Genomic DNA, 23,766 nt, shown 5'->3' on the forward strand with positions numbered 1-23,766 from the left:
TAATCATCTGGGTGGATGGGCAAGAGCCTATAAGCATTCTGGATATCCGCCTTGGCCATGAGTGCCCCTCCGACCATGTTGCTTAACAAGAGACAACAGTGTCTATTGAATCATAGTGCACTTGTGTATAAAGAGGGTCAATACCCGAATTTATAGAGTTTCCCAGGGGAAAAGAAAGGTCATGAATTAGGCAAAAAGCACCCCTTTCTTGTTTAGGAACCACTCCAAGAGGTGAGCAGCGTAAATTTTTAAATGGGGGTTCTAAAAAGGGGCCCATAACTCTATGTGCTAGTAGCTCATCATTTAGTTTCTTAAGCAGAATGTCCATATTTTTATAACAAGAGGAATGATTCCTAGCCCAAGAAAACACCTGTTCCCCATTATATGGAATCTTAAAACCTCAAACAAAGCCCTCACATAAAATTTTTTTCTCCGAGTCGTTGTAGCCAAGCAACACTTCGTTAAGTCTACTGGAATCGATTGGTGTTGGCACCCTTACTTGAGGTTGGATTAATTTTGCGAAATGAATAGCGAGATTTTGACACTGGCAATCCCATTTTAGGTTGTGGTTGCGAGGGGACTGATTTAAGGTCAGATGATACTTGTGGCGTTAACCCACTCTGAACTGATAAATTTGATAAGGCAGCCGTGGTAGGGATTGGTTGCACATTTCTGGCTAACATATTTGAATGTGGGACAGAAATAGGGATGGATGGATAACTCAGTGCAGGGTAGGTGTGTGGGTTCACTGCTGAGTCATCAAAAGTATTCCCACCCCTGGGAGCATTCTGTTTTACCTTAGCAAAACAACGAAACACAGGGTGTTTGTAACCACAACAGCTACATACATGTGAAAAATCACATCTTTTACGTTTACATCCCTGCATTTTGTTGTATTGCCAACAGGTACTTCCCCGCCCACCTGAAACTTGGATGTGTGAGGCTTGGTGTGACACAAATCTGGTGTGACACAAATCTAGTAGATGTAGCACTAAACAGAGTCGTAGCCCTTAACCATAGGTCAGCATGCTTCGAATTCCGCGGAAAAGGGGTTGATTGACCCAACATGCGAAATTCGGCACCAAAATACAAAAAGGACCTGCCGCCATAAGTCTGTGCCAACTCAGATATGAGTGAGTAATACGATAATAACTTGAGATGCTATTAGTGGGTCTTTTTGTATCATTACATCCATAAAAATCGAAAAGGCTTTTTGCCAAAGCTCAAACGACAACAATTTGGACTTCGGTGATGAAGAAATCTTAATAGTTGGTTCATTATCTGTGTCAAAAATATTTAATGCCAACTGAGTTTGTACAATAATACCCGGCAGGAGTAACGACAAATCCACAAATTTATTGGTCCAAATATCCTGGCGGAGCCTATTCGATATATGGCTCCCCGGTTGTACATGGCAAGGATTAGGGTTGCCTGTCCAACCTCATGAGTTTTCTCCTGGTCCTCCGGTTTCCTCCCACTGCTAAAGACCCCTACGCGCAAGCTAATTATTGAAATAAAATTAAACCATATGATAGTCCCGAAATGACCTAGTTTGTGTCGAGTGGACGTTAAACCCCATTTCTCTCTCTCTCTCTCGATATATGGCGGGAAGTTGACATGCATGTCATACTAGTCATAGTACCTTGGTGCTGATGTACAGGATCGAGAACTTGAAACATATTATCCACCGCATTGACCGAGAAAATATTTGGTCCTGATGGCCCACTCTGGTTTGAGATATCTGCAGACGTTGACGGTTGGTTTGAAGCACCTGTTGGATCTGAAGTCGATATATTGATGGAAGAAGCTGTGATGGAGGCAGGAGTGCTAACAGAGGTACATGTATGTACTGATGAAGATGATGGAGGTACTATGACTAAACCTCTTTTGATGAGTTTTGTTATCAATAGATCTGTTAACCGTTCTTTGGAGATTGTGGTCATGGGTACCTGTGCTGTCTCATCTTCGCTCTCTGAAGTGACAGACGGAACTTGATCATCTCTCTTTCTTTTCGACATCTTGAGGCTGCAAGAGATAAAGAGTTAAGGGTGGCCACAATGAAGCACAGATATGGTACAAGTATGGATTTGGTAGAAGTCCAGCATCAGACCACCCAGTGAACCAACAATCCGTCTGTATAATCCAAAAACATGAACTAGAGTCAGACAAAGACTGTGTACTTCAAACTCATGTAGCCTTCAAACAAACAGGTCCGCACCTGGACATAACAACAGACAATAAGTCTACTTTATTTGTATACAAACACACAAGGATTATTCCCACAAGGCTAAGCATGCACAAAGATCATTGAATCAAGGCCGGACCAATGCTGTGAAAAATTCAACACGGCCTAAAGACACTCGCCAAGATGTGAATTTTTTTTAAATACATGCACACACACTAAAGACCATAGTACCAAGAGCATGCACACATACTAATAACCATAGTAAAATTAACATATAAACAATTGTACTACAACTGATGACACAGTAAAAATCACTACCACACATGTAGATCAAACACGAACAGTTTATCTCTCAAATGGATCAGTACCTTTATATATAAGTGTACAACATAACCAAAGAGTTGGAACACAATTATGATTGTAAAAAATTACTAACCGCAAAATACCAGCATCCCTGATGCTGCGCATAAATAACATATTACCAACTGTATTTGATAAATGAATGCCATCATCAGAATAATTGCAAAATTAGACTCATCGCAGAGTTGCATCAATGCAGATTCATTGACTTAATCGTGTCATTAAATCCCTGGAACAGCTCAACAAATCTCGGCAAAAGCTGGCTAACAATGACACATCTAGGGCTATGCTGAGTCATAAGTAAAGACGCAAAGTTCACAACCGCGATAGCCACTTCATGCGGCAAAAACTCGCCAGATGCAACATCATTCGAACCTAAGTGTAAAATTATAATGTCAGTCTGTCGAAAAATGCTGCTACGTGCAGCACGCAGAAACCGTCCATGCCGATCGTGTCGAACTCATAATCCGCCATGTCCCCAGCAATGCACTAACTATAAGCTACGAAACGGCTTTTCACTGTAAACAAAGCGCCAGTCCTCTTAGCGGAAGACAATGTATCACACGCCATGATGAAAATTACGAGGCGATGACAACAATTATTGCAAATTCACAATTCCAACTTACGAAACACATCGTAAATATTCCAACAAACTACAAAGGTAATCTAAAAATGAAACTCACGCTAGCCACAGACCAGAAATACAAACGCATACACACCACTGTCTGTGGCACTGCTAATTCTGTTGTGATGAAAGAGCGGGAAAAACAACGCGGGAACCTAGCTCATTTACTTTATCAGGAATATACATGAAATAGACGAGGACTATATCAAGAGTAACCAAACATGGACGAGGACTGTAACACAAAAATCATTATTGACAATAATGGTTATAATCTGGTGTTGATTATTGAACCCATCCTGCTCAGTGAGTTGTTATTTGTGATTATTGACGATAATTGATTGGTGGTTGTTAAAAACGATTGAATATACTAAGAACTCCAAAATGCGACACATTGTATTATTCATATTATGATAAACCTTAAATTAATTGAACTAATTGTAAGGTGGATCTGCATGCTTTCTGATATGGTTGGGTTATCATGGACCGTGTTATATCAGGGGGTAATTCTGTGTGTGAACCACTAATTGTCAGGCTGTGTTATATTATCAATACGGACATTTTATTTTAACAGACTGTGGTATATTTTAAATGTTTCATATTCATGTAATTATCAATGCATACAATTTGCTTTTTCTTATTTAATCATCGTAGCTAATTCTCATTCCGTAGCCATTTTTATAAATTTAGCACAGCCGTTGGATTTTATCAAATCGTTTAATTATGTTTCACCTTTATTTTGATTTCTTTCAACTTATTTCAACCACATTTAGAAAATGAAACTAATCAATTTGAGGTACAAATCTCGTGAATATTCTAATTCTGGTTTGACAGCCGTTTTTATAAATTTAACGTGTAATATAAATTTGTTTATTAAACCGACACATATTTATTTTGAACATTACATCATAAAAACAGACGGACATCACAAGCTAAGGCATATACAAATTCGTTTCAGATATAAATATTACAAATATGTATCATGTGACATTAAATACTGCAATGTAGCCTACATTGGAACAAACAGTATTTTAAACACCCACAGTTTTATGTGGACTTATATTGTCGTCGCCCCTGTCCATCCACAATTGTTTGTGGACACTCTACAGGTCACAATTTTTATCCGATTTCAATGAAACTTTAAATATAGGTTTATCACCCTAAGATCTCGGTTCATTTCGATATTGGCATGTATCGGACTGTAACTTCATGGATTATGGCCGATGATTGTACGAAAAGTCACATTTTTAGCTTGTGAACACTGTAGAGGTCACAATTTTTATCTGGTTTGGTTTAAACTTGAAATGTATGTTTACAACCCAAAGATCGCGGTTCCTTTCGATATTCGCGCATATCGGACCATAACTTCCTGAATTATGGCCCCTGATTGTATGAAAAATCGCGTTTTTAGCTTGAGGACCCTAAAGAGGTCATAATTTTTATCCGATTTAAAAAAACGTTTTTTTATATCACCGTTACACACTAAGGACGACTGAGTTCGAATTTCGTGAAAATCTGCCAAAAACTGACAGATAAAATGGCCGCCCTTCGTTCTCAAATAGCGTAAAAATATGGTATATCAAGGTTGTGGACCCTATAGAGGTTACAATTTTTATCCGATTTTGTTGAAACTTGAAATGTAAGTTTATAACCCAAAGATCTTAGTTCCTTTCGATATTCGCGCATATCGGACCGTAACTTACTGAATTATGGCCCCTGATAGTATGCAAAAACGCGTTTTTTGGCTTGTGGACCCTATAGAGGTCACAATTTTTATCCGATTTAAAACCTGTGTTATTATATCACCGTTACACCCTAAGGATGGCTGAGTTTGAATTTCGTGAAAATCGGCCCAAAACTGACAGACAAAATGGCCGCCCTTCGTTCTCAAATAGCGTAAAATATGGTATATCAAGGTTGTGGACCCTACAGAGGTCACAATTTTTATCTGATTTTGTTGAAACTTAAAATGTAAGTTTATAACCCAAGGATCTCAATTCCTTTCTATATTTGCGCATATTGGACTGTAACTTCCTGAATTATGGCCCCTGTTAGTACACAAAAATGTGTTTTTTGGCCTGTGGACCCTATAGAGGTCATAATTTTTATCCGATTTAAAAAACCGTGTTAATATATCACCGTTACACCCTAAGGACGACTGAGTTCGAATTTCGTGAAAATCGGCCCAAAACTGACAGATAAAATGTCCGCCCTTCGTTCTCAAGTAGTGTAAAAATATGGTATATCAAGGTTGTGGACCCTATAGAGGTCACAATTTTTATCCGATTTTGTTGAAACTTGAAATGTAAGTTTATAACCCAAAGATCATGGTTCCTTTCGATATTCGCGCATATCGGACCGTAACTTACTGAATTATGGCCCCTGATTGTACGGAAAATTCCGTTTTTAACTTGTGGACCATATAGAGGTAATAATTTTTATCCAATTTAAAAAAACGTATTATTATATCACCGTTACACCCTGAGGAAGACTGAGTTCGAATTTCGTGAAATATATCGGGCAAAACTGACAGGCAAAATGGCCGCCCCTCGTTCTCAAATTGCGTAAAAATATGGTATATCAAGGTTGTGGACCCTATAGAGGTCACAATTTTTATCCGATTTTGTTGAAACTAGAAATGTAAGTTTATAACCCAAAGATCTTGGTTCCTTTCGATATTTGCGCATATCGAATTGTAATTTCTTGAATTATGGCCCTTGATTGTAGGAAAAATCACTTTCGTTTTAGCTTGTTTTCTATCCACCTCTCGAAAATGTGGGCGTATCCTTCCTGGCAGCCGCTGGTTATTGGATGAAAGTGACAGGAAAAGTGTAATCTTATCAATATTAACCAATGAAAAAGCGACTCTCGGGCGAGTCCTGGCTTGTGAAAAATCAGCATGGCAGGGTCTGGCGGAGGGTATGGACGAAAGTGACCGGAAACGTGTAATCTTATCGATATTAACCAATGAAAAAGCGACTTTCAGGCGAGTCCTGGCTTGTGAAAAATCAGCATGGCAGGGTCTGGCGGAGGGTATGGACTGATAGTTTCGCTCAAAATCTGTCGGAAAGCAACAATATTTCTTGACTGGACAGTCATTGGTGTGCCGTATAATTTTACTTTTGACGACATTGTCGAGTCGACGTACAGCGTGAATGATGATATAGTACCCCAAAACCTGTTTAAAAGGGATTTGCCAGCAGCCGATTGTTGCCATAAATTTTTTGCAGGAAAATCGAAGGAAGATCAAAACATCACTCAAATTGCGTCAAATTTAAATGTTGGCCAGGTCACCGACACATTTGATAAATATATTCAAATTGAGGTAGTACCGGTAGTAAACGACCACGCTGAATATTTCAAGTCATTACAAGAAATGAAAACAGTCCTGAAAATGAAAAAAATGCAATTGATGATATGCTTAAAAAAGGGTCACGAGCTGCATGTCAAGGGGAAAGAATATCCAACCAAGAAAATGCCTGTCTGGGGGGATTATAAATTGCACAATGATCTGATAGACTTGTTGATAAGAAAGGAGATGTTCAGACCTGAAATTGGTCCTATATCTCATTACATTTTAAGTTTTTAAAACTACATTAATGTAGTCTGTGGATATGAAAGTCAAAATAAAAGATATAAATTTGGATGTGTTTTACATTATTAAGTCTTTTATAAATTGTAGCTGTTTGCATGAAAAAAACTCAAGTGTATATTATAAGAATGAGAAAGAATACCAAATTCATAGTGTATAAAAGCCTTGCAAAAGTTTGTGTTGAAAATTACAGTTTGTGTTGTGTTTACCGCACACCCTCTTAGGTTTACCCAGAGCATGGGAAGAAGAAACAAGGTATCAATTTTACACAGCCTTAGTAGCAATGCCAATTTTACATTGATGGTTTTAACCAATAGTATTTTTCGATATACTTTTCTCTGAATATTGCTATCCCTTCCTTTCTCTATTTGTGAATCGTGAGCACAAATTCTGTATTTATATATCAGTGTTTTAGCGGCAAAATATTTTTACTGTGGTCTATCGGCATTGAGGGACTAGGGCTGCATACAACTAAATATTTTGTTAAATTGTTTTTGTTTTTCTACTTGGAATTCACGAAATAATGACTAAATGAATATATGATGTACATTTTCTAATAACATAGGGGGGGTTGGATGGCTGAATGGTTAGCACGTGCGCGCTGTATCATAAAGTCTGTCATTGAGTCAACTGGCATGGTTTCGATTCCCCGGTTGTACGTGACAAGGAGTAGGGTCGCCTGTCCAACCCTGTGGGTTTTCTCCGGGTCCTCCCTTTTCCTCCCACTGCTAAAGACCTCTATGCGCAAGCGATTTTTATGGAAATAGAATTGAATCAACGTAACGGTCTTGATTGGGCAATAAAACTTAAAACATGGGAGATGTAATTAATCAAAATTAAACACTGATATTTAAATTGGATACAAGTACAAATTGAACATTATTAGCCGAAATTCAACTATAGTTAATGAATAATTGGACACCGAACAGAAATTAGCAGTATTTACGCTAGATTTAACGATACCAATGTTACAGTGTAAGCAGACCTAAGTAATTTCATTGGTTGATGCTTTGTGTAGAGTTTCACTACCATCTACTTTATAATCGATGATCAGTTTGATTGCTTCAATGCTTGATACTTAATTAATATGTATCATCTATTTATTTTGCCATTGTGGCCGGGGACAACAGCCTCACTGTTGCCTTTTTTTTTTAAACATAGCATATAAAATATGAAGTTGTTTCATACACAACCATTAACATAATTGCCTATGTATTGTTTCCTATATTTTTCAGTGCAAATCTTCCAAAGTTATTTGGAGCTATTGTTGTGTCAACACAACCACAGGTAACCCTTTAAGGCATTTAAGTTTCATTATTTAAATTAGACAGATAAGAACTATTTATGATGATTATAACAATAAATTTAAGTTATTTAATATCTTGATGTTGTTAGCAAATACAAATCATATATACTATTCAAAAAAAGTAGGGGATATTTGATTTTTAAGTGTTATTAAAGTCACCTAATGAAACTGACGAAGAAACAAATGACAAAATGAAATGAAGTTATTATTTCATCGATTTATTCCAAATGATCGTTAGACTAAGTAAGGCACAGACTGACCATTATAAGGGTAAAATGATACCCGGGGTCAAACAGCAAAGTTACCACAGCATCACAACCAAGTCAGTAACGGGTAAATCCTCCTCTGTTTGCCAAACAAGCATTGATCCGACGTGGCATACTCCTAATGAGACGTCTAAGGTCATTTTGGTCCAGATTGTCCCATTCCTGTTGCAACGCAGCAGCAAGTTCTTGGACATTGGCAGGACGTTGTTGACGTTGACGTAACCTCTGTCCAAGCATGTCCCAGACATGCTCGATGGGGGAGAGGTCGGGACTCAGTGCTGGCTAAGGTAATGTGGTGATGTTCTGTTGTTGGAGGTAACCTGTAACGATCCTGGCCCTGTGACATCTTGCGTTGTCATCCTGGAAGATGAAACGGCGACCATGACGTCGTGCGAACGGCACAACATGGACTGCCAAGATGTTGTCCCGATAGTACTGGCCTGTAACACGCCCTGCAACAACATGTAAAGCCGTTCTTCCAGCAACAGTGATGCCTCCCCACACCATAACAGAACCACCCCCAAATCGATCATGTCTGATGACGTTAACGTCTTGGAAGCGCTCGTTTCGACGACGCCACACCCTCCTACGTCGGTCCAAAAAATCAACAGTGAACCTTGACTCATCTGAAAACATCACATTGCTCCAGCGTCGATTATCCCAGTGTTGACGATCTCTACACCAACGACGTCTTGCCTGAATGTGATGATCTCTCAAACAAGGGATCACGCGAGGACGTCGGGCGCAAAGGTGACCCCTATGCAGTTGATTCCGAATCGTCTGGCCACTCACTCTCACACCAGTGTCTGTTTGAAGACGAGCGCTGATCTGATTTGCTGTGATGACACGGTTTCTCAAGGCCAAGGTACGGATAAATCGATCCTGGGCTTGAGTTGTCGCCCTTGGTCGACCTGAGCGTGGTCTGTCCTGTACAGATTGTGTATCACGGTATCTGGACCGTAGCCTGCTTATGACAGACTGAGAAACATTCATCGTCCGCGCCACAACCGCCTGTGTTGTGCCGATCTGTAGCATGCCAAGGGCACGTAACCTTTCATTTTGGGTAAGCCGACGCATATCAAAATTTGTTTTCTGGTCACTAAAACAATTAAACTGATGTTTCCACCCTGGAATTCAATGCCACAATGACTGTAACATTCAAAGTCAGAGTCGTGCAAATCTTGGGTTGGACCCCCATGATGATCCCAAGCATCACCTGCATTCCATGCGGTAGCTATTGGTGCGTTTGGGCGTCACATGTAACTGGAAATGTTTCTTCTGTTAGGTTCTATAGTGACTTTTTTCGTAGTCATTTGCATATTTTAGTATTATGCCCCCAAAATCAAATATCCCCTACTTTTTTTGAATAGTATATATTTAATTCCAAGACCAAACAGCATAATATGGAGTGCATGCTGTCAACGGTTTATTTGATAATCAATGTTAAAACTTTTTAGAACTACCTTTGAACATTTTTTGAATACAGCTATGTTTTTATACGGTGGACGTATATTGTCGTCGCCCCTGTCCGTTCGGACGTCCGTATGTCTGGATTTCCGTCTGTCCACAATTGTTTGTGGACTCTCTACAGGTTACAGTTCTTATCTGTTATTGACGAAACTTGAAATATAGGTTTATCAACAAAATATCTCGGCTGCTTTCGAAATTGGCATGTATCGGATCGAAACTTCATGGATTATGGCCCCTGATAGTACTAAAAATCACGTTTTTAGCTTGTGGACCCTATAGAGGTCACAATTTTGAACCAATTTTGATGAAACTTGACATGCATGTTTATAACCCAAAGATCTTGGTTCCTCTCGACATTTGCGCCCATTGGAACGTAACTGCCTGAATTATGGCCCCTGATTGTATGAAAAATCGCGTTTTTTAGCTTGTGGTACCTTTGGAGGTCACAATTATTATCCGTAAGGAAGGTTGAGTTCAAATTTCGTGAAAAACGGACCAAAACTGCCGGACAAAATGGCCGCCGTTTGTACACGAATAGTGTAAAAATATGGTATATCAAGGTTGTGGACCCTGTAGAGGTCACAATATTAATTTGATTTAGATGAAGCTTGAAATGCATGTTTATAACCTAAAAATCTTGGTTCCTGTCGATATTTGCGCATATCGGATTTTAACTTCCTGAATTATGTCCCCTGATTGTCCGAAAAATAGCCTTTTTATACGCCCACATTTTCATGTGGACGTATATTGTCACAATTCTTATCAGATTTTGACGAAACTTGAAATATAGGTTTATCTCCAAAAGATCTCGGCTGCTTTCGATATTGGCATGTATCGGATCGAAACTTCATGGATTATGGCCCCTATTTGTACGAAAAATCACGTTTTTAGCTTGTGGACACTATAGAAGTCACAATTTTTATCCGATTTTGTTGAAACTTGAAATGTAAGTTGATAACCCAAAGATCTCAGTTCCTTTCGATATTCGCGCATATCTGACCGTAACTTCCTGAATTATTACGAAAAGTCACGTTTTTAGCTTGTGGACCCTATAGAGGTCATAATTTTTATCCGATTTAAAAAAACGTATTATTATATCCCCGTTACACCCTAAGGATGGCTGAGTTCGAATTTCATGAAAATCGGCCCAAAACTGACAGACTAAATGGCTGCCCTTCCTTCTCAAATAGTGTAAAAATATGGTATATCAAGGTTGTGGACCCTATAGAGGTCACAATTTTAATCCGATTTTGTTGAAACTTGAAATGTAAGTTTAAAACCCAAAGATCTCGGTTCCTTTCAATATTCTCAAATAGCGTAAAAATATGGTATATCAGGGTTGTGGAACCTATAGAGGTCACAATTTTTATCCGTTTTTGTTGAAACTTTAAATGTAAGTTTATAACCCAAAGATCTCAGTTCCTTTCGATATTTGCGCATATTGGACCGTAACTTTCTAAATTATGACCCCTGATTGTTCGAAAAATCTCACTTTTAGCTTGTGGACCCTATAGAGGTCATAAATTGTATCTGATTTAAAAAAATGTATTAGTATATCGCCGTTACACCCTAAGCACAGCTGAGTTCGAATTTCGTGAAAATCGGCCCAAAACTGACTAACAAAATGGCCGCCCTTTGTTCTCAAATAGCGTAAAAAAAATGGTATATCAAGGTTGTGGACCCTATAGAGGTCACAATTTTTATCCGTTTTTGTTGAAACTTTAAATGTAAGTTTATAACCCAAAGATCTCAGTTCTTTTCGATATTTGCGCATATTGGACCGTAACTTTCTAAATTATGACCCCTGATTGTTCGAAAAATCTCACTTTTAGCTTGTGGACCCTATAGAGGTCATAAATTGTATCCGATTTAAAAAAATGTATTAGTATATAGTCGTTACACCCTAAGCACAGCTGAGTTCGAATTTCGTGAAAATCGGCCCAAAACTGACAAACAAAATGGCCGCCCTTTGTTCTCAAATAGCGTAAAAATATGGTATATCAAGGTTGTGGACCCTATAGAGGTCACAATTTTAATCCGATTTTGTTGAAACTTGAAATGTAAGTTTATAACCCAAAGATCTCGGTTCCTTTTGATATTTCCGCATATTGAATTGTAATTTCCTGAATTATGGCCCTTGATTGTAGGAAAAATCACTTTCTTCTTAGCTTGTTCTCTATCCATCTCTTGAAAATGTGGGAGTATCCTGCCTGGCAGACGCTGGTTGTCCTGTATACGCTCCATGAGTGTTTTTCAGAGAATCCAGATTTTTTCTAGTAAGATTGGATATCTCTACTTTCCATATGCAGTAGAATCTGTATGAGCAGCCACTCCTATTCAGCGACATCTCCTTGTAAGCAGTCACGATAAATTCCTCGCGTAAAAATTCTGTTGTTTCATCTCTTTATTCAACGGTCACTCCTCTAACACGGCCAGCGGTCACTATTTTACTCATACATTCAACAAAACATCGCCCATTCAATGGCCATTGTTGAATGATACCATCTTGTCGTTCTTTGTAACACCCCCGCTAATCCTGTGAGTAGTAGTTAATTAACTGGACCCCCACTGATCAGGTAAAAAGAAATGTAAAAATAACAATCAAGCCAGGATTATCTGTTGTTTTATTAAACGACTAACCTGATCATTGTTTTGACGTGTAACGACACATTATTTGATACTGATTGAATAAAATAAAAGTATCAAGTTTTGTCACGATCATCTAGTATCTCTTTTCCATTGCCACTTTGTTGTTAAGCGGTAAGTTGTGAAAATTCCCTTGGGTGGCTGCTTAATGCAGATTCTACTGTATACTGAAATTGCCATACTTTTATTGGAAATGACCACCCGATAAATACTTTTCTGGGAACCTATCTTGAAACATACTTTAAATATATGATTATTAGGATACATAAAGATATTTACAAATGGCTCACCTCTTTTTTTTTTTATCTTTTTGGTAGGTGCATGAAGTAACAGTATCAAACACTGAAATTTATCCTGATCCGGTTACGGTACAAACCAATGATATAGTTTGCTGGGTGTTCCGCCAACCACAGTTTTATGACATTAATCAAATTGAGACATTAGACCAACTGTTAGATGGTCAGATGTCAGAGAATCTATTTTCACCTAGGTATGTAAAGATTATTGCTAAATTCTTATAAACTACCAAACTGTTGATTACAGATGTTTATCTGTGTAATGTAATGGGCGATCTCACTACTGATCAAGGGGGTAACCTGTCCAGGTGGTGCTATGCTTCATGGTTCTATGAGACGCCATTTTGCTTCGTTACCTTCTATTCACTGTGAGAACGTGGGGGTTGGATGACTGAATGGTTAGCGTGCGCGCGCTGTATCATTAAGTCTGTCATTGAGTCGACTGGCGTGGTTTCGAATCCCCGGTTGTACGTGACAAGGAGTAGGGTCGCCTGTCCAACCTCGTGGGTTTTCTCCGGGTTCTCCGGTTTCCTCCTACTGCTAAAGACCCCTATGCACAAGCTATTTATTGAAAAAATTTTTTTAAAAACCATATGTTAGTCCCGAAATGACCTGGTTTGTGTCAAGTGGACGTTAAACCCCATTTCTCTCTCTCTCTATCTCTCTTTGTTTCAACAAAATCAAAAAAGAAGCAAACATCGAGGCTGACAGAAGAATACGTTTTTAATCAATCTTTAGGTTAGGCTAACAGTTTAAAGTGTTGATAAATGTTTCATATAGGCCCAGGCCTTGCTTTTTTTAGGAGCGTGATCACGCACGGTAAGATAAGATAAGATTTTATTGTATCTTGTGGTCCCTCTAGAGGTCACAATTATTATCCGATTTAAAAAAAACCTTCAAATATATCAACATTACACTGTAATGTTTGTTAAATTTGACTTTCGTGAAAATGGCCGCCCTTTGTTCACAAATAGTGTAAACATACGGTATATCAAGGTTGTGGACCCTCTACAGGTCACAATTTTGATCCGATTTTGATGAAAATTTAAATACATGTTTATAACCCAAAGATCCTGGTTCCTCTCGATATTCGCGCATAAAGGATATCACCGTTACACCCTGATGATAGTTGAGATCAAATTTCGTGAAAATTGGACCAAAACTACCGGACAAAATGGACGCCGCTCGTATGCAAATAGTGTAAAAATATGGTATATTAAGGTTGTTGACCCTCCAGAGGCCACAATTTATGTCTGATTTTGATGAAACTTTAAATTTATGTTTATAATCGCGCATATCCGAACGTATCCTGCCTTGCAGCTGCTGGTTGACTGGGCAATTGTGCTTTTATGACACTTTGACAATCGCTGCAAATACTTATTTTTCCTATTTAAGTCAGTCAAGGTCGCATCGGCAGATGTCTGAGTGTCTCTATTTATTAAATTAATTTCACTAGTATCTGTCGATGGAGTCTCATCCGCTATCCCGGGAAAAAAAGGGGTGTCAAGAAAATCATCGTATGATTTTATAGATATAGTGGACTTGGCCTTACTTTTACCCAGCTTCATAGTCTTTGTCTTCAGTCTGACCAGTCTATTTTGAATGTATTTGTCACCAAACGTCACACAGTTGTCATGTAAAGCAGTTATCACTGTAACTTTGGTACCGTTTAATCTAGCGTAAATAGCGTTAATTTCTACTGTGTCCAATTATTCAAAAATATTGTTGAATTTCGGCGAATAGTGCCCAATTTGTACTTCTGTCGAATTTCAATCTCACTGTTTAATTTTGATTACCAAGCGTCTAATTAACTAGTGTTTGGTTTCACAACACGTGTTGAATTATAAGCGTCCCGTCTAATTAGCACGACTGTTCAATAATTAGTTGGACCGTTCAATTTCCCGAGCCGTGATTAAAATCAGTCAAGGTGTCCTATTACGCAAGGTGTTCAATTTTGTTGTCAAACATCTAATTTCACGTTCGATATTCAGATATTACGATGGAAATTAACGTCAAGTTCAGTCTAGGACGTGCAGAAATTAGGGGTTTATAAAAGAGTGAGACTGATCAGAGCTCACTCAGGTATTCCGAGCAGCTATCATTTATTGAGAACGACGGACCTATGAAGCCAATCCAGCTTAATAATAAAGTTGAAGAAACCATTTAACCTGTAGTTTTATATATTAGGATCATGAAGTAAACACAACAAGGAGGTCCAATATTACTACAAAGCCTCGAAAAATGATTACGTGTCATATCGGGCATAATGGTTTCTTTGATATGTTATATTACGGGACAATTCTGTAATTGCATGAAATAGGCTATTATAAATTACAAGTTCTGGAATGAGGATCGTTGGATTGTATGTGATGTAAGTTTTGGTAAAAAGCTAAAGTAATTTTAGTTTAAATATATCATTTGTGTGGAAATTACCACTGTTGTGCCATATTATGTATCAATATGGAGATTTCTGTTTTATGGATATTGCTATTGAAGGTAAGATGCACAATTTAAGCATCGTGGCACGTTTTTATAAATTTGATAAATGTGAAACTGTGAAGGCGTCTTTTTAGTAATAAAGCAGAAATATATTTCGGTTGTTTTTGCTTTATTCTCTCAGCTACAAGAGATATGTAGAATCAAACCGGTCCAGAGCCGATCAGGTTGATAAGAAGCCGCTCATTCAACTTTGATACTTAATCGAAGGTGAACAGGCCTACCCGACCAGTTAATACAATGGACAATCTCACCTCGGTCCACAAAAGACAGACACATACTGGTCGCCTTCTACTTCCGATTTCCAAGGCATAGTCCAAACCTTGACTCGCATATAAATAAATCATTTGGAACTAATTCGTACCTATATAATATTAAACCCCTCGGGCGCCATGTTGAATTACACAGTATTTAACGTTTTAAAATCCTACTACTACTACTTTGGATTTATATTTAGCCTTTTAACCCTCTCACGGGTGTTACCTCAACACCTTTGTCCATATACTATCCCTTTATTGTTATGACAAGTTATAATGTTACAAACCAACCAAAGGCATCCTAGTTAGCAAAATTATGGACACTAGCACTTCAATCTAAACGATCGGTTGTCAAACCTCTGTACAACCCCGGTAAGCGAGCTATCGACCCCGGTAACATATTTGCAAACACCGCCAAGATGCCAACCCCGGTAACCCCGCCAAGTTTTTAAAACTCTGTAGAACCCCGGTAAGCGATCTACCCTGGTAATCATGGACACCCCCGTGGAATAATAAAAATGCCTGCCACGTGAGTCCAATCAATCTGAAGACTTCAATACGGACAAAACTAGTCACTAACACTCAACTAGTCACTGACACTCTGAATAACCAGGTCTTTATAGCCACTCTTATCTCTAATACTATTAATATTCATTTTGGATCGGAGGGGGGACATGGTGGCTAAGTGAGTAAGACATTGGCTCGCTAGCCTGGAGGTCGGGTGTTTGGCCCTGCATTGGCCGAGAAAGTTCATCCAGATTTTCCAGTGTAGTTCCCCCTTGTCAGTGATGCAGGATGGAGGGCCCGCCAAGAACAGCTGTCTAGTCGTTTAGATGGACGAAAAACCAAGGTCCCGTGTACACATTGGTATGCACGTAAACGATCCCTTGACAGTTGGAATTCGATATAAGAGTAGGCTGCTGTTCGGGCAAAATTTCCATCATAGCCCGTCTTTATTAGCCCAGTTTATGAATCAAACTGTTTATTGATATCAATGACCTACATAAATTTCTCAGCTTATGATGTTGGAATAATTATTAAATTTTCGGAATTAATTTTAATTTTATTACCAGATGATGAAATACAAATGTACAAAACATCTCAGATTTTGGAATCTTTATTCAATTAAATAAGCAAAATATCCCCAGATACATAATAGCTAAAGAACAATATAATATTTTTAAGATTCCATCTATTTTAAAGGAAAGAGTGTAAATCACGCTCCTAAACTTTTTCAGGGATGTATTTTATGCTCTCCTGAGATTTTCAAACGACTAGGCCTGAAAAGAATCATAATGCCACACCATTTAATTTACTCCTCAGGTATCTTATGCATTGTGTACCTGGCAACTGTTTTTAAAGCATATCTTGTTCATTTTGTAGGCGGTGTATTGGTAGAGCAGTGAGTACTAGTGGTTCTATTCATCTAGTTAGTAAATCATTCCAAAAGAAGAAAGTCACAGTAAGTTTGATCATACAGATATGTCATTTTGATAAATGCAATAAATTGGTTAATTTTTAATGCTTAAATGGTATGGGGTGCGTCAAAACACGAAACTTAAGGAACAAAAAGTAAAAAAAATCATAAGACTGGATACTAAGCCCAACAACATAATCAATGAGTGCTGGTGGCTCTCTTGTTCAGAATCCTTGTACAATATTTTCAGATTCACGAGAATATATACTATTTTTTCAAAGCATGGATTTCAGATTTTCAAAGCACAGATTAAAATAGTAGGTCCTGTGTTTGAAGTTATTGTGCAGATTAGGCAGTAGTATTACTTGCAACATGTTCTTGTATTCGTTTGTATATAAATTTATCAAATGATGATGAATGCAACTGAAGCAATTAAGACACCTATGTCTTACCTTACCATTATTTTCTTGTGCATGTTTGTTATAGCATTACCATCAAACACTTTTATTAATGTCCTATAAAGATAGTACCTTAACCTCACTCAAGTTAGCTAGAGAGCATGTGTCCCTCATCCAATAACTGAACTCAACACTTGGTAAGGTGTAAAATGTCATATTGCTGACAACTACAAATAAATGACTAGAAAACATTGTAAATAAACATTGGTGGAATAAAAATACACATTATAAAAATCACAATAATTATATAAAAATACACATTATACTAATCCCAATAAATTAAGCGTGCAGTTAAGTTTTCATTTAACCAAGGAATCTTACAATATAGCCTTTGAATAACGCTTGAATGTAACACACTCCACTAAGTGTAAAAATTAAGAACAACCAATTCTAAAACCTGTTTTGTCAGATGACCTAAAGTGGGGCTAAAGAGACTGCCAGAATATAGAATCACATTTGACATATACTATTCAAAAAAAGTAGGGGATATTTGATTTTGGGGGCATAATACTAAAATATGCAAATGACTACGAAAAAAGTCACTATAGAACCTAACAGAAGAAACATTTCCAGTTACATGTGACGCCCAAACGCACCAATAGCTACCGCATGGAATGCAGGTGATGCTTGGGATCATCATGGGGGTCCAACCCAAGATTTGCACGACTCTGACTTTGAATGTTACAGTCATTGTGGCATTGAATTCCAGGGTGGAAACATCAGTTTAATTGTTTTAGTGACCAGAAAACAAATTTTGATAAGCGTCGGCTTACCCAAAATGAAAGGTTACGTGCCCTTGGCATGCTACAGATCGTCACAACACAGGCGGTTGTGGCGCGGACGATGAATGTTTCTCAGTCTGTCATAAGCAGGCTATGGTCCAGATACCGTGATACACAATCTGTACAGGACAGACCACGCTCAGGTCGACCAAGGGCGACAACTCAAGCCCAGGATCGATTTATCCGTACCTTAACCTTGAGAAATCATGTCATCACAACAAATCAGATCAGCGCTCGTCTTCAAACAGACACTGGTGTGAGAATGAGTGGCCAGACGATTCGGAATCGACTGCATAGGGGTCACCTTCGCGCCCGACGTCCTAGCGTGATCCCTTGTTTGAGAGATCATCACATTCAGGCAAGACGTCGTTGGTGTAGGGATCGTCAACACTGGGATAATCGACGCTGGAGCAATGTGATGTTTTCAGATGAGTCAAGGTTCACTGTTGATTTTTTGGACAGACGTAGGAGGGTGTGGCGTCGTCGAAACGAGCGCTTCCAAGGCGTTAACGTCATCAGACATGATCGATTTGGGGGTGGTTCTGTTATGGTGTGGGGAGGCATCACTGTTGATGGAAGAACGGCTTTACATGTTGTTGCAGGGCGTGTTACAGGCCAGTACTACCGGGACAACATCTTGGCAGTCCATGTTGTGCCGTTCGCACGACGTCATGGCCGCCGTTTCATCTTCCAGGATGACAACGCAAGATGTCACAGGGCCAGGATCGTTACAGGTTACCTCCAACAACAGAACATCACCACATTACCTTGGCCAGCACTGAGTCCCGACCTCTCCCCCATCGAGCATGTCTGGGACATGCTTGGACAGAGGTTACGTCAACGTCAACAACGTCCTGCCAATGTCCAAGAACTTGCTGCTGCGTTGCAACAGGAATGGGACAATCTGGACCAAAATGACCTTAGACGTCTCATTAGGAGTATGCCACGTCGGATCTATGCTTGTTTGGCAAACAGAGGAGGATTTACCTGTTACTGACTTGGTTGTGATGCTGTGGTAACTTTGCTGTTTGACCCCGGGTATCATTTTACCCTTATAATGGTCAGTCTGTGCCTTACTTAGTCTAACGATCATTTGGAATAAATCGATGAATGTGAACTTCATTTCATTTTGTCATTTGTTTCTTCGTCAGTTTCATTAGGTGACTTTAATAACACTTAAAAATCAAATATCCCCTACTTTTTTTGAATAGTATATATAACAGTAACTTATAATTATACCTCCTCCTTTAAATTTACATCTTAAACTTAATTTTTACCTTATATTTGAATTGTTCACTATATTTTAGATTACTGATCAAGTAAAACTGAGTAGTGTTATATGTGATGATCGTTATGATAACACAACAATACGTGTAGATAAAAAAGGATTTCATCCGTCAAAAGTTTATCTAAACACAGTAAGAATTTTACATTTTTTTGCTTTATGTTGTGGCCTTTGCCTGCTATCAATCCCTGATGTCACCAGTTTTTATAGGTCCACATTGTCTGTGTGTGTGTCTGTGTGTCGCCTACAGGCCACAATTCTTAAGTGATCATCTTGAAACTTTACATACTTATTCCTTGTACCCTAGGGGGGTTGGATGGCCGAATGGTTAGTACGTGCGCGCTGTATCATAAAGTCTGTCATTGGGTCAGCTGACATGGTTTCAAATCTCCAGTTGTTTTTGGTGCATGTCCGACCCCCCATGGGCAGAGCCACGCCCATTTCTTGTATTTGTTTGTTTGTCATCTACAGGCCGCATTTCTTAACGTATCATCTTGAAACTTTGCATACTTATTCTTTGTACTCTAAGGAAAATCCCTACCATTGGGGTGCATGCCCCACCCCAAGGGGCAGAGCGACACCCATTTTCTTTTTGCATGTCTGTGTCGCCAACAGGCCACAATTCTTAATCAATCATCTTGAAAAATTTTCGTAGGAATTCCTTATACCCTAAGGATGATCCCTATTGTTTTTGGTGCATGCCCGTCTGCATTTGTTAACATATCACCTTGGAACTTTGCATACTTGTTCCTTCTATCCTAAGGAACATCTCTATTGTTTGTGGTGAATGACCAACCCCCAGGGGCAGAGCCACACCCATTTTCTTTTTGTGTGTCACTTAAAGCCCACAATTCTTAATTGATCGTCTTGAAAACTTTTTTATACTTATTCCTTATACTCTCAGACTGACCTCCATTATTATTTTGTGTGCATGCCCGACCCCCTGGGACAGAGCCACGCCCAATGTTTGTGTGTCTTGTGTTTAGCCAACAGAAGTCATGGGTATCACAAAACCATCTTTTATGCTATGTAACGTTTCATAAGTCTAAAAACCTACTTCTTCACAGAATACAAGCTACACAAATGATACAGTTGAAGTACAAGGTTAGTCATGGTAACAAGTGATGTCATAATGTTAATATGACGTTATAACTTTGATGACATAATATAAAGAATAAGCTAAATGATATTGTCGGTGAGCTATCAAAATTGCGTATAGTGGTGTATACGAAGGCATACAAATTTTACAGGAGGAACAAAAAACTGAATAAATTTGTGGGATATTGTTGTATCATCTTGAAATTTGGAACGGGGAAACGTTATTTTACACGTTACTTACTGATAATAAGCACAACAGAAAATAATGATATAATTTTACGTAAGCACACATACAAAATTTTGACATTGTAGTAATAGGAAAATGTGGTCTTTTTTGGAGATATACGAAATTTTGAAGCTAATGTTAAAATAAAGATATCAAACAAAAATGTTCATTATTAATTTATTTTGACTAAAACAAAACATGAACACGTCTACTGGACGTGGATATTTCAAGTTAATTACAATATAACAACAGTAAATAATAACAAACTTCATAATGTAGGACTATGATTAGCTAAACCTTACAAAACATGAAAAAAAAAAAACCCAACATTATTTTAGTAAATTCATTCATATAAGTTAATGAAACGAGTACTTCAAATAATCAACATAATTGACACATTCAACTTATTATGCCTCATGAAGTAAATTGTCATAAAAAGGATGGTAATCAGAGGGTAATACCTTTTTAAGTTCTTGTAAATGGGTGTACTTTTTTGACTTGAATTTAAGTGGGGCGACGTATAAGCAATGGAGCCCCAGAGGGTCGTTCTTTGACGGAGGACACCTTTTATTACGTCTAGGGAGATCATTAAACTCATCAGCAAAGTTTGTTTTGTACTGAATATTACCATCCTTATACTGCAAAACACGAATATCCGTAACTACAGGATCACCACTACGTGCACCGGGACGAATTGTGGAATAATAACCTAAGAGCAAGAAAGTTTTTAAAAAGTCATGTGTAAGATATTTCACTTTATAAAGTGGGGTTATTCTTGCTGTACGTATTAAGTCCACATAATTCTGTGGAATATAAATAGGTTTACCGCAAATTCTTCTCTTATTCGTGCTGTGAACTGAATCACATTCCATCTGAGTGTGACCCTTTTCAAGAAATTTTTGCACGATGGTTATTTCTCTCTGTGGCAGCTTTTAGTAACATATTTGACAAAATTACATTTCTATTTTGGTATGTACAACTATCGCTATACAAAATAAGTTCTTTGACATCATGGTCGATAGAATTTATATAATCATTTAAGCAAGAGGCAAAAGTGTTTGCATTAAGGTCCCCAATACCATCATGCCAAAAGTAATTGACCACATCTTTGCTCGCAAGATCAAAAATTGTGTAATTATGACATCCCAATTTCGTCTTGTAGTACATGGAACTAGCTGTAAGCAAAGGACATAATAACAAGGACTGGAGATCTAATGTCACATCTTTAACCTTATCTTCAGTTTCTGAACGAAGTTTGTCTGCAGCTTTCTCAGCTCTCGCCTCTTGCCCAAATTAAGATCATTGAATATGGATATGAAAGCCTTCCTGCGAAGGAACAGCTTAGCATTGTGTTTACAATCCTTCACATACACTTTGTATAGTTCAGAAGCACTAGTAAAGACTGGCTCAAGATAATGTTTCTTCGAAGAGGACCTACAATAATGTGAAGGTAATGTCGGGAGTTCGTAAAGGAAGTGTCGCGCATGGTTGACCTTCTCTGTATTGGATACCGAAACGCGTCTTTTAGTTGCTGCAGCTGTCTTTAGGATACCCGCACGAGAATTGCCTTTTATGGTTGTATTCGGTGAATCGATAATGATAGTTGTCAAAATATCATCATCAAGAATGGGCTGTACACCATCCTCAGAGTCAAGTTCAAACATAGAAGTCTTCTTTCTTGGTGTCCATTCTGGATCTCTATCATCATCATCATCGAACTCACTCTCAGAGTCAGTGAAATTGCCCAACTCAAAGCATCGCAAGCAAGTACGGAGACGATGCGGATAAGTTGGGTGTTGGTTTTGGTGTCGACGTAGGTATAGACAGTATTGTTCGATGTGCAGACGTTTCCTTGGTAATGCCAACCATTGATGGTAATAGGCCTATGTCAGTCTTCGCAACTGAAATTCCAGATGAAAATATTTGAGATCTTCTCCTGTTCCACGTAAGAACAGGCTCCTTAGAAATTTTCTGAAATGCCAAACTTGATTCCACTTCACCTGGATTTGAAGGCCTATTACTTTTAGAGTTTAGAGCCATTTTTAGTAACAATTTTCCTCTTGAAAAATCACCCATTTTGTTGATTTTCTAAAACATAATTTGGGAATATCTTTAAAAATCTTACGATAAACACCTCAAGGCATTATCAAATATTACATATCAAATATTCGTATATGTTTAACTTGATTATCAACAGGCTTAGACGTCAGAGATATTCCTATGTTATATTCTCGTATATCACTAATTTCAAATTAATACGATTATTAGCACTCCGTATTCGTTATATTTTTAAACAAAGCTAATACATTGCTGCAATGAATATGTAGAAAATATATTTACCAATTTTATTAATAAATAACACCCACGATGCATACATAGGAAGTCTATCTCTAAATATCATCATAATTCAGAACTCTAAAGGCCGATTGATAGTTCATATTCTTTTAGCGAGTTTCATGTCTGATAAGTATCATAAACATTAATTAAGTTATAAAAATAACAAATTGCTCACCTATAAGTCCAATTGTTTAGCTAGGCAAAATCACAGAAGGTGACGATCAAATTCACCGGAGGTACGAAATTTTACGATACCAAATAATCACCAATCAAAATACAATTTTTGTTCACGTGTTCCAAATGAGTATTTCTAATTGGTTTGGAATTACGAGACCCAGATAGAAATTCGCGCCAGACGCCGGGGGTTTAGAAACTGGGAAAAAAGGATATACGAAATTTTGACGATATACGCAATTTTGATAGCTCACCGACGATATATAGTTTAAAAAAGGTGTAGAATTAATTTACAGGCATTTCATTTAAAGCACTAGGCCATACAGTGTTTAATCTGTGGATCCAAAGTGATTCAGCAATATTGAGTTTGGCTCTATTGTTCTGAGGGATTTTATCAAGCACAGTGCAGACATAAGATTCATGACAAGGTGTATTAAAGTCCCCTTCTCTTTATATAAAGAGGAATTGGTCACCTCCTTTCAACAGAGATGAA

At 38.1% G+C, this 23,766-nt stretch overlaps 1 protein-coding gene across 1 annotated transcript in view; it reads left to right on the plus strand.

The window, feature by feature from the left end:
* LOC126828357 (uncharacterized) overlaps positions 1-23,766 on the plus strand; it is a 209,077-nt gene that overhangs the window by 171,346 nt on the left and 13,965 nt on the right. Inside the window, exons 17-20 of the mRNA XM_056102298.1 lie at positions 7,995-8,046; positions 12,765-12,937; positions 16,880-16,958; positions 19,461-19,571. Coding sequence (XP_055958273.1) covers positions 7,995-8,046; positions 12,765-12,937; positions 16,880-16,958; positions 19,461-19,571 — 415 coding nt within the window. The remainder of the gene's footprint in view (positions 1-7,994; positions 8,047-12,764; positions 12,938-16,879; positions 16,959-19,460; positions 19,572-23,766) is intronic.

The sequence above is a fragment of the Patella vulgata genome, chromosome 7 (genome assembly GCF_932274485.2).
Source record: "Patella vulgata chromosome 7, xgPatVulg1.2, whole genome shotgun sequence".
Classification (NCBI taxonomy): domain Eukaryota; kingdom Metazoa; phylum Mollusca; class Gastropoda; family Patellidae; genus Patella; species Patella vulgata.